The 12,943-nt window shown below is 41.6% G+C and overlaps 1 protein-coding gene across 1 annotated transcript in view; it reads left to right on the top strand.

Annotated features, from left to right (window-relative positions):
* Nucleotides 1-12,943, top strand: part of LOC148443262 (pulmonary surfactant-associated protein D-like) — a 250,002-nt gene that overhangs the window by 53,937 nt on the left and 183,122 nt on the right. Inside the window, exon 4 of the mRNA XM_088463112.1 lies at nt 12,879-12,887. Within this exon, the coding sequence (XP_088319238.1) occupies nt 12,879-12,887 (9 nt within the window). The remainder of the gene's footprint in view (nt 1-12,878; nt 12,888-12,943) is intronic.

Genomic DNA, 12,943 nt, shown 5'->3' with positions numbered 1-12,943 from the left:
CACAAATACAGGAATCTTTAGATGATAAACCTCTACACCTTCCCCGAGTATCCGGAATGACAGCTCTCTTAACAATAACAATACTAAGATTGGTCAGACACTTCCCTGATTAGCATTGCACTTCTCCTGTCTCCACTCCATCAGCACTGCCATCAGCTCCCATTTCCTCAATCTGTCCCCCATCACAGACACTGGATATCCCCGAACTGACCAGGATGGTGAATACTCTAAAAGAGAATATGAAAATGAACACAGCAGGCCCGTCCATTTTAACAACAAGTCTTGCAAAATTTCTCTTAGTTCAGATATCTCACTATGACCTTTTCAATCCTCCCGGAACAAGCTCGCGAGCGACAGGTCCACACTATCAGCCTTGTCTCCGTCTTGTTTCTCCACTGGTTGATTGACCTTTTTGCAGTGAGTGGAATGGACCCAGGTATCTCTCTTGGCCACCTTCAAAGATGTAGTACTCATCAGCAGCACCTGGTATGGACCTTCCCACTGATCAGTCAAACAACCTGAACACAAGAAATTTCTGATCATTATATATTCTCCTGGTTCAAAATCATGACAGTTAGTTTCAGGAATATCATTAGACAACAATTTAAGTTCTCTCGCTTCTATGGAGCATTTGCAGGCTACAGCTGAGGTTGAGGTCAGGTGTTACAGACTGTTGGAAGAGAGAGAGAGAGAAAAAAGTTTATTGTTAATATCATGTTTTCTAAAATTTTGGTTTTTCTTTTTTTATTCTAGTTCCCAACAATGACGGCGGATTGGTAAACCATTGCTGTGGAATTTGATTGTAGGTGGAATTTTCCCAACTGTGGTGGAGCGATTGACGAAAAACATATCCGCATTACCCCACCTGCCCACAGCGAATCCTTTTATTATAAATTACTGTATAAGGGGTGTTTTAGTATAGTACCCATGGTCGGTGGAGAACGCCAAATACGAGTTTATTTTTGTTGATGTGGGCAAAAATGGCCATGCTTCTGATGGAGCATCATTTAAACAAACCATCTTCTAAGAGAGAGTTAACACCAGCTGTCTGAATTTGTCAACTACAGTGGAAATGAAGCAAGGCCTTAATTATGTTTTTGTTGCTGATGAGGCATTTGCTCTCCACGAACACTTGCTGAAAATGTATGCGCAAAGGGGCCTGACAAAAAAAGTGTCTCTTTAACTACCAGCTATCCAGGGCATGGAGGATACTCAAAAAATGTATTTGGCATTCTCAGAAACTGGTTCAGAATTTTCCATATGGCCATCAATCTTCATGTGGACAAAATAGATTCTGTCGTCTTGGCCTGCTATGTCCTCCACAATTTCCTTTGCAAAGTGTCAACTACCCAACAGAGGACATTAGACTCAGCTATGGTAGATGACCTGGACCATCCATAGGAGACTGTACAAATGCCCTCTGTGTCCACACCTGCAATTTTGAAGTCAACAGAGACTGCATGGGCTAAACAGGTCAGGGAGCAATACCTGGCCTCTTCCTGCTCCTCGGGAACATTCTCCACCAAGAGCGTTTGGAAACTCTCTGCGGCTCCTGCTTGTGTATGAACTTGAGGAGGTCTAAGTAACACAAGGTACTGGTATATGCATCATATGCCCCCACTCCTGATGCCTGTGACTCCTGCTGCTTTTTGTGCTGCTTGATGTACACATTACGTAGGTTTTGAATCTTGGCCTTATTCCACTTCGGACAAGCTTCGTTGTTGTAGGGCAAGCTAAACGTTACCAGGTCATAAATGTCAGTAACTTTCTTCTCTTTATTGCAGTAGGCTATGGATTTAATTTGCCATAGGCATTCGTGGGCACAATAGCGCTCCAGAAAGCCGGTGATAAATTGGCACTTTCTTGCACTGGTCATTTCTTTTGGAAAACAGAACAGAAACTGAATTTTTAATTTGAAAGTTTGAATGTTTTACCAGTTGGATTATTTTAAATAGTTTGTATGTTTTTAATGTGTTCAAACTAATTTTTTGAAACTCTGTCAGTGTATTTGCATAGTACATTTATCTGCACCATTGAGTGGGCGTTATTTAAAAAAAAAATTGGGGAACAACTTGCATTGTACTACACCGTCATAACTTTGGCTGGGACAGTGGGTACATTGGATATGAACCATTGATGGGCTTGTATGTTGGTGGCATTGGGTACATTGGTGAGACAGAGGTTAATACACATTGATGAGGCAGGGGTTAATACACATTGGCGGGGCAGGGGTTAATACACATTGGCGGGGAAGGGGTTAATACACATTGGTGGGGAAGTAGTTAATACACATTGGTGGGGAAGGGGTTAATTCACATTGGTGGGGTAGGGTGCACATGGTGTTGTAGTAGAATACTACAGGCGATGTATATACTCACCTAACAATATCTAAAACTCCTCCAGACAGATGATCTCCACGCTGCTGCTTGCTGGTCTCTTCTCCAATGTCGTCTGTCACAAAATAGAGGAGGGGAGTGGCCAGTGACTTGTCAACACATCATACATTGGTTCTTTCATCAAGCAAAATAGCGAATGATGTGTCAAATCATGCACGATAGGTTGAAATCTTTCTGCAGGTTCAGTTGATCAATGATGCCGATACACAATGCACATCGGCATCATAATCGTCCAGGAAAATGTCACTTTTTAAACGATTGGTCGTTATGATCGATCAAAAATGGCCAGATCGCGTAAAAAAAAATCGCACCGTGTATAGGCACCTTAAATCTCATGAATCCTTGAATGACAAGTGTGTCATCCTCCTACTGTGACACTGGTCCCACGGGTCCCAGATCACGTGCCCCGCTCACCCTGCCCTAGTTACACCACTGTCCACAGACAAGTCCAAACATAACAGTGACACTGCTGCCTTGGGTAAAACTGAACACAAGCAACACCCTTCCCCTTCAATTCTATTTAGGACATTTTACTTAGCCATTGAAGAACTACAGTATATATATATATATAAAATCAATTCTACATTATCAACAAACCCCCTATATATATTAGAACTGGCAAGTGTATATTTGAAAATCACCCACCATTTACAGTATATCAGCATTGCCTATATTAACCAAGCCAATAAATTTTTATTGCTAACATTTTGTAAACAAACGACTCTCACCATGGGTGGTTATGTCAGAAAGCTTCTTTACTCATCATAAATGTTGTTACAGCACATTTGTATACATAAGATGGCTTCTTGTCACTAGTTATGTCCCACCAGCCCTAACTATTGTATGGCTGCTAGCCACTATCAGAAGCCCTGCCCCAAATCCTTTTATCCATCACACACTCCAGAGCAATTACACCCATGTAATGCAGCTGTGTTTAAAACCATTCCTGTAGGACACAGCAGGATCCTAACCCTGTCGGCTCCTTGTCCTCGGAAGTGAGTCCTGTTCTGGACATCAGAAGGTGGCAAAGTACCCTCGTTGCCTCAATTTATAAATTTATGGCTTTTGAAAATTTTAGCAATTGAGATATAGGGCCATATTCAATTAAGTCCGAAAAGTCAGTTTCTGCGGAAAAGTTGCGCCGGTGATGTCATTTCGCCAGGCGAAAACTTATTTCCATATTCAATTCGAAAGACTTTTCGCTGATACAGAAAGTCAATGCATGCATCAAAAAAGATTCGTCTATGAAAGCTGTCGAAAAAAAGTGCAGAAATGGGATTTTGGGGTGCAACCTTGCGGGAACCACCCTGTACGCTTGTGACAGCCACCCAAAGGTAAACTGTGTCCAAAAAAGTTTAAAAATCCGTAAGAACACCCCAAAAAAATTACTTTGAAAAAGGGGTTTAAAAAGTCCAAAGTTGGGGGACAAACTTAAAAACTAGCGGAATAGACTCCAGTGGGGCCCAAGTATGCCCCAGGTGTTTTTAAGTTTGCAGGTGTTTGCAGCAGGTGGAATTTTTATGTATTTTAAAACTTCATTTTGGAAACTTTAAAATATGCTAGCCCTCATTTTTGAGTACCCAAAATTTGCTGGGACTACTTATTTTCAGCAAAAAAAAGCTAAATCCTGTTCTACACCACTTATGCTAATACGCTAAATAGCAGCTATTGAGATAATTTATGTACCCCAAATACCTTCAGCAGGGCTATTCAGGGGTATCTATAGTGATCCCCAATGTCAGAGCATCTTTTGGGAGGTGTCAGGCTGATTTCCCCAAATCTGACAGTACTTTTCGCAAGTTAGAGTTTCGCCAGGTCCCATTTTCGCAGATTTCTAATTGAATACAGGGATAAGCGGGGACGAGCGCAATACTTTTTCGCTTGGAAAAGCAGCGAAGTCGGCGGAAAATCCGGAGTGCGAAAAGTACGGGACTTTTCGCACCTAATTGAATATGCCCCATAATATGTTTATAATCACTAGGAATTTGACAAATTATTAAGGTCCTGCAATTCAGGTTTCAGTTTCAGTTTTTGTAAATGCCTGGGTGCAGAAAGTGTAGTACATATATAATAATGCTAATAATACAGTATAACCTACAGTTCAGATATGTAATATACAGTAGGAAACATAAATGTTACCAGCATTGTTAATTCAATTTATATAAGATAAGGGAATAGGCAAGACATATAACACAAAACCATATAAAATTATTTTCAAATGTTACATCCTCCAAAAATGCTAAGGGATAAATTTACTAAAGTGAGAGTTTTTAGAAGTGAGTTTTAAAAGTGATGTTGCCCATAGCAACCAATCAAATTCTAGGTATTATCTTCTAGAACAGGGTTCCTCAACCTTTAAGGCAGTGTGGGCCACATTAAAAATTTCAACGAAGCCGAGGGCTACTAAGCTATACTGCGGTATTTAGACTGTCCCCTCCTCACACAATTATGACCTATAACTGCCCCCTCCAACAAATTTAATTATGTCCCATAACTGCCCCCTGCTGCAGTGCTCTCAGTAGTGCCCCTAATACAGTGCCCCAGTAGTGATCCCCCCTATGCAGTACCCCATATATAGTGCCCCCTGTAGTGGTGCCCCCTATGCAGTGCCCCTTATACAGTGCCCCCTGTAGTGGTCACAATTATACAAGCCCCCAGTAGTGCCCCTTATACTGTGCCCCCAGTAGTGGTCCCCCTTATGCAGGCCCCCAGTAGTGATTCTCCCTATGCAGTGCCCCTTATACAGTGCCCCCTGTAGTGGTCCTCCCTATTCATTGCCTCCAGTAGTGCCCCCCCTATGCAGTGCCCCCAGTATTTGTCTCCCTATGCAGTTCCCCCAGTAGTGCCCTTTATATAGTGACCCCAGTAGCAGTCCCCCCTATGCAGTGCCCCCAGTAGTGGTCCCCAGATGCAGTGCCCCCAGTAGTGGTCCCCCAGTAGTTGTACCACCCAGTAGTGCCCCCAGTAGTGGTCTCCCCTGATGCAGTGCTCCCGGTAGTGGTCCCCCGATGCAATTTCCCCAGTAGTGGTCCCTTCATGCAGTGCCCCCAGTTGTGGTCCCCCCCAGTAGTGGTCCCTCCTGATGCAGTGCCCCAAGTAGTGGTACTCTGATGCAGTTCCCCCAGTAGTTGTCCCCCAATGCAGTGCCCCCAATTGTGGTCCCTCCCCAGTAGTGCCCCAAGTAGTAGTCCCCCACAATGCAGTGTCCCCAGTAGTGGTCTCCACAGCAATGCAAACAAAGACACACATGTAAAAAAACAGTCTGCACTACAGTAACCATCAATGGGCCATGGGGAACGGCTCCACGGGTCATGGGGGGTTGAAGACCCATGTTCTAGAAGGTGCTAGTTAAATGTTAAGTAGAATCTGATTGGTTGCTATGGGCAACATCACTTTTAAAACTCACTTCTAAAGACTCTTACTTTAGTAAATTTACCCCTAAGGCTCTGTGGAAAGGATTCTTAGAACATTACATCTAATTTGTGTGTGTTACAGTTGATGTGAAGTAATGAAGGTAATGTATAATTTGTCTTTTTATACCTGTCATAGATTTACAAATACTCAGGGCTGGTGCAAGGTCTATCAGCATAAAGAGGGCGGATTGCAAAATAATAACACTGGTCTCTTCTACAGAGATGTGGCATAAACCACACTGCACTCACCATTGTACAGACAGTGTACAAGCCCCTTTTGACCACCAGCCCCCAGTACCTGACTCACTCTGGACCCATGCCACCACCACGATGGCATCCAGATGTTGGTCAGTGCCTTGAGCATGCTGCTCGCTGCTCACTGCTCCCTGCTAACAGCACCCAAAAGTGCATGCTAGCCAGAGTAGTAAACTTCTGGTTTTTCGCTTCACAGTAGAATGCAAAACCAGAAGTGCAGGAGATGGCCTGGCACACTTAGTGTGAGCTAAGCCACCCCGGCAGATCGGAGTATGGGACCGGCCCAGTGGGAACTTTTCCTACTCTCTCCCGGTGGCCCAATATGCCCTTACAGCTGCGATAAAGCTAGGTGCCGGGATCCAGGTGCCTGGAGGAGGTGCATCGCTTTGAGGGGCAGCCATGGTGACTGTGAAGGAGTTTGAATAATAGCTCATCAGAATAGGTATGCAGGGAGCCAGAAGATTTAGATTTTAAATAGCTCAAAACTCAAACAAAGAAACTGACTGAGTAACATGTGCTAAGAACAGGAAGTGCAAACAAACATTCCTAGTAGTGAGGAAGATTCAGGTATTACAACCTGTGTGAGTAAAACATCGACACCCACATGCTGTAAGGTGAGAAGGGAGTGGGGGAAGGACTATATAATAGACCCCCAGTGAATAGACTGGTCTCTCTCTCTGAAAATACACACAGACACACACCTGGCTCACTGAACTTCCCTGGCTATTTAAGGTACTCTGTATTAACTCTCCTCTGTCATAACTTGCCTGTACCTTCTATAATAACTCTCCTCTGTCATAACTTGCCTGTACCTTCTATAATAATTCTCCTCTGTAATACTTTATCTGTACTTTCTATAATACCTCCCCCACTTTAATACCTGTACTTTCTATAATTACTTTCTATAATAACTTGCCTGTATTGCCTAAACTTTCCTTCCCTGCCTATATCTGTAAAAGCTAACACTCACACTAGATAGGGCAATTAATCTGAAGTCCTCTCTCTCTCTCTCTTACTCTTTGTCTCATCTACATGCTCACAGGCATGCTACACCATCATGTCTACCAGGTCTTGCCATGAGGTTTCACCCCACCTCCACATACATAGCAACACAAAAACACAAGGACACCATCATGGTTACCATGCCATGAGGCTGCAACACAAAGCATACTCTCTCTCTATACCAACACATGTATTCTCTCTATATTTTCGTATATGCACATCCATACACACATAATTTATTTTCTGATAGATTGCCCTCCACAATTTATCTATAGACTATTAGTTTCACCGGAAGTACAAGGGGGGAGCAGGTATCCCTTTATTAAAGTATATCATATATCACCCATACACACAAATGTCAAAAACAACATGCTTGTCCATAAATGGCCAGAGGTCTCTCACAACAAAGACCTTGAACCTATTATGTACAAGTATCCAGAATTATGGGCACAAGATAAAAATGATTGTGGAAGAATGGTTGATGTTCAGGTAGACATTCAAGGGCCAGATCCACCACATCAGCGGAAATATCTCTTCTCCCCAGAAGCCATGGAATCTGTTGTATAATCTGTAGCATATTTAGAAGATAGGGGAGTGGTCATAAAGGGAAATTCAAAGTGCAATAGTCCTTTATGGCCTGTTAAGAAGAAGGATATGAACACATGGAGACTTACAGTTGATATCCGGGTTCTGAACAAATACACCCCCATGTCAGCAGAGGTAGTTGCAGATACACCAGACATAATGGCAAGGATAAATGGCAAAAGCCAAGTGTTCTCAACCATTGATGTGGCTAATGGATTTTTTTCCATAGCTTTGACTGAAAGTTGCAGGTACAAGTTTGCTTTCACTGTACTGTTCTGCATCTACCACAAGGGTTACATAGTAATTTGCCTTATTTTCATCAGGCACTAGCAGCAGCACTGAGTGTTTTCTCATTCCCAGAATGCCTGTTACAGTATGTCAATGACCTACTCTTTCATACAGAGACCATGGAGGAACACTTAACCCTCTTACAGGAATTGTTAGGCCTCCTGCCATGTGCAGGACTGAAGCTGAGTACTCACAAGGCAAACCTGGCTTGGTCACATTCCTAGGAGTTAAGATTGCCCATGGAACAAAGGGTATCATGGCTGCATATGTGGAAGCAATGATAAAACTGCCCAAGCCAGGCACTCTGAAAGACTTATCTAAGTTCCTGGGTGTTGCAAACTTCATGAGGGAATCATAGAAGACTTTGCTACCAAAGCAGGGTAAGAGGAAGCATAAACAGACTGGTCTTTTTGAAATTCAACATAGGGTTATACCTAAACTGCTTTAAAAAGAACTATACTCATGCCTTCTCTCTTAGCAGATCATGGAACTAGAAAGAGAAGCTGTAACCCCAGTTCCCAAAGGACACAATTAGAAAACTCATTCAGCTTTAGGAACCAAGAGGTGCAGGGTAAAATGCCCTTTAAAAAAACTAAGCTTACTAATACTGGTACTACTGGTAGGTGTGGTACTGGTAGGATCTGTTACCCCTCCTAATAACAAGAACAAAAAGGGGGGTCAATGACATTAGATCTGAACCTATTAACCAGTCAGGTCTCTTAACAGTAGAATATAAGAAAGGTAAAATCCAGATGCCCTACCATAATTACACCTTTTTATCAGGCCAATGGCATTTATATGGATTTTGGAGAGAGGATTTTGCTGATGGTAAAGTCCAACACTATACACCGTTAGATAATGTGTCTGCTATGCAATATGAATTACATACATTATGATTGAAAGAATACACCCACTTTAGAGACACTGATTCAGTGCCTGTTAAATCCATCCGATGGGTTTCAAAGGACCCACATTTACATCCATATAGGAAAACAATTAGAAATGTCACTGAAGTTGTGTGTACTAGAGATGGTGTCTTGTACCCTGAAGACACCACAGGGGGAGAATATGATGGCTGGTATATTCTTAAAGCCATATAAAAGTACTTTCTGCAAGAAGCAGACGAAAAGGACAAATATGCCTTTGTAGGAGCACTCTTATGACAGATAATTGTTTATATATGGATGATGATGGAATGATTAATGTGAATAAAACTTAACGTTTAATATACACCTTTAAAAGGAAGTTCTCCCCAAATGTTTATATTAAACATTAAGTTTTATTCACACTTATCATTCCATCATCATCCATATATAAACAATTATCTGCCATAAGAGTGCCCCTACAAAGGCATATTTGTCCTTTTCCTCTGCTTCTTGCAGAAAGTACTTTTATATGTGTTTAGCACAAAACTTTAGGGTGCACCACCAAAATAGAGTCATCCCAAAAAATTTTTTATTGTGATGAACCATGATGTTGTTATCAATTATATAATAGCAATTTTCCATTCATTTCAATTGTATTACTAGTGCGTACTCACAACTTTGTCATATATATTCTTAAAGCCACCTTTATAGGCTCTTTTGTTCAGGAAAAGTTACGGGTTAGAACATATTTCAATAGACCCATACCCATTATAGGTACTATGAAAGCATATTGTATGTTAAGAGATTCAAGACTGTTAATTACAAGGGAATCCAAATACGTCCAAGGCCACATCCCCACAGATTACTTATAAACTAGTGTAATGATGCTGAATTTAAACTGCAGCAGCACAGGCCAAGTAATATGGAACAATCATGTTGGATCAGTGGACATCTAAGGTTTGTACAGAGCAGTCATTTTTGAAAATCCGAACCGATGCCAATAACCCTAAGTACACTCAGATAGAGGGATCACCATCCATACAATCTTCTATGATATCCATAATGCTCATTGGGAAATAGACAAACAAATGGTAATGTCTGACGTGAATCCAAGGAGGTGGGATATAGGCCCTCATTCAGAGCCGGACGCTATTTGCGGTCGTTTGTTCAGAAAAAAGGGGTGGCTATTCAAATGAACCATTCGCTCTTTGCGGTCTGTTCACGCCTCTATGTCTGAACGAGCGAACAAAACTTGCGGTCATTTTTGGATAACTACGCCCCTGGCCACTCGCATCCTATGTCATGTCTGCTATTTATTAGATTAATCGAGTACATCGACCAGCGTATGAACTGCACACTATTCTTGTGGTTGGTTTTTCCTACCACAATCTTGCGAGCAGTTCTGACTATAAAATAACCCAGTGACGTGGTCAATGACACTGCTGTATTAATTATGCACACCCATAAAACGCCCGTTTTGACCTTTAAGCACGCCTGTGTTCGGATCTCCACTCCCTGTTTTCAAGCACCTTCCCCTGTTACCACCCACATACGCCTCCTCCTGTCACTCAAAATAGCAGGCATTCGCTATTTAGCGAACAAACGATTTTCGGCCGCACTGACTGGTTCGCGCATGCGTATTACTATCCGTACGCATGCGCAGTTGGGCAAACATTGCTCGGAACGAACGAGCGGCCGCTTACGAGTGGCTCTGAATCAGGCCCATAGTTTGAAATGGGATAGACACTCCCATAATTGATGTATGGATGGATGGTACCCCTATGATTGAGGAGTACAGGAAGAGATATGTGTCCTTTGATTGGAAGGACCCCAGTGGCAGAGATATCATTTTTGATATCAAAATTGATGGACCTTTCAAATGGCCATTATGTGAAGCAGTAGATGAAGGGTGTTGGACATTTTCACAGTAGGTTTACCTCTCCAAAATAAAACCTATAAAATTAATTTCCTTACAACCAGGGGAGAGTGACCAATGGTACCTGTTTGAAAGGAGAGGACAGATATGTAGGACTATAGTCAGAATCCCTTGTGAGATAGGTAGAATCCCTGCCCATAAAATAGCAGATATAATAGCTAGCCTACTCTCTTCTCCATGGAAAATAATAATGTATGTTAAATTTGTATTGTATACCTAGGTACAGTAGAGGACTTCAGAGTAGATCACTGTGACCATAGATGTAAAAGGTTTGTGAGAAACCAAATAGACATGCTAAAGGGTTGGGTAAAATCTGGACAAGAAGCAATAAGAGATGGCTTGAAATTTAGGAAAAGTAGGAACAAAAGAGATATCATTGTTACATTCTTGGGAGGAGGGGCATTAGGATTAGGGACTCTAAATACCATGGTCTTAGAAGTTCTGCAGAGTAAACTTGGGAGTCTGGCACAACATACAGGAGAAGGAATAAATACCCAATTAGATGTATATCACATCCTTCAAAACTTACAGCATTCTCACATAGATGCCACAACTTCTCTATCGTTAGCCCTTCAAGAAAAGTTTAGGGGTTTGGTAGTGGGTTTAATTGCAGAGCAAGATGGAACACAATTAGCTCTGGCATGTACACAGGTTCATAATGAACTCTCAGATAATCTGAAACACATAATATCTTCCCTCCATAATGGTCACTATCCATGCAACCTTAGACAGTGGATAAAACCATTTGTCTATTCATTTGCATTGAATTACACAAATTGGTGGCTTACTCAGTGACATGGTTGTCAGAACCTGACATGTACTGCCTCTTCCCTAGCTCCTGTTTCAGGTAAGGAAAAGCAAGGGTACACTGTAGTGAACTTGGGTATTCTCAAGTCTGAAGAGAAAATTCTCCATCCACATCTACAATCTGACATTTTAACATATGAAGGATTGAATCCATATCTAATTGATATGGATGGTTATTGGAGATGAGAGGATGCCATATTGTGTCAAGGAGATCTTGAAAGGGTTCTCAGACATCAGTGCTGGGACTCTGAAGGATCTTGCCTTATGGATGCTAGTCCAAAGCCATCATCTAACTTAAAATACCTGGGACAAGTATACTGGTGCTGGTATCAACTGTAAAATGCCTTGTATACTGTATATGCTACTAACTGCATGCAAAGAGGAACTCTCCTCCTCCGAGTGTATTGTACCCTTAATCCCATTCTAGGTATCGATGTAGCAGATGAGAGAGGAAGAACACCAGTGACCCTAGAGAATCAACTAGACATTCGCCCAGACACCCCAGTGAGGCTTCAAGAGATTCCACTGTTTTGGTACAGAACTCAAGACTGGCTTCTTGACTTTGGGAAAGAGGATGACATCGTGAGGGAACTAAAGGAGAATGAGAACCAAGCAACTATCAAACTGGACCATGATGCCACAAAAATAAAAATATTATACACACCTTAGAAGAAGACTCTAAAGTATCTTGGTGGGAAAGTATGTTTGGATACAGTCCAAAGGCAACATCATTCTTCAACCTTTTCATACACCCCATAATAGTTCTCCTTTTTTTAGTATTGATTATGTACATCGAGTTAATAGTTGTCTACCGGAAGACAAATAGACTGAATGCACAACTACAAGACACACTAAAACTATACAAGGAAGAACTTTTAAATACTAAAAGTCAACAAATGAGGAACTATTAAGGATGAGGGGGATAGTGGACCACCAAGATACCAACATCATTTCCTAGACTTTTTTTTCTCTCCGGGGTGGTTTTTCCTGCTGTGAACAACAAGGAATACACAGAGATTTTTTTAAAGAATTGTTTGACATCTTGACTGGAAGGACATTGCGTACAGGCTGGAAGGACTTTGCGTATGTGCTGGAAGGACTTTTGAGTTATATATATATACATTTTTAAGAACATGTTGATTGGAAGATTGTATCTGTTTATTGTAACTATGTTGACTTCTAAATGGTTGTTTTTGTTTAGTATGTACAACTACAGAAGTGAATGGGAAGATAGGAGGAAGTAATGTGAAGTACATTTCCAACTTGTAGTGTCTGATTTCCGACAATAGGGGGACTGTGAAGGTACTTGAATAATAACTCATCAGAATAGGTATGCAGGGTGCCAGAAGATTTAGATTTTAAATAGCTCATAACTCAAATGAAGAAACAGACTGA

The sequence above is a fragment of the Taudactylus pleione genome, unplaced genomic scaffold, assembly GCF_031769625.1.
Source record: "Taudactylus pleione unplaced genomic scaffold, aTauple2 ptg001314l, whole genome shotgun sequence".
NCBI lineage: Eukaryota > Metazoa > Chordata > Amphibia > Anura > Myobatrachidae > Taudactylus > Taudactylus pleione.
The sequence above is the reverse complement of the archived record's forward strand: the minus strand, read 5'-3'. Positions and strand labels throughout refer to the sequence as shown.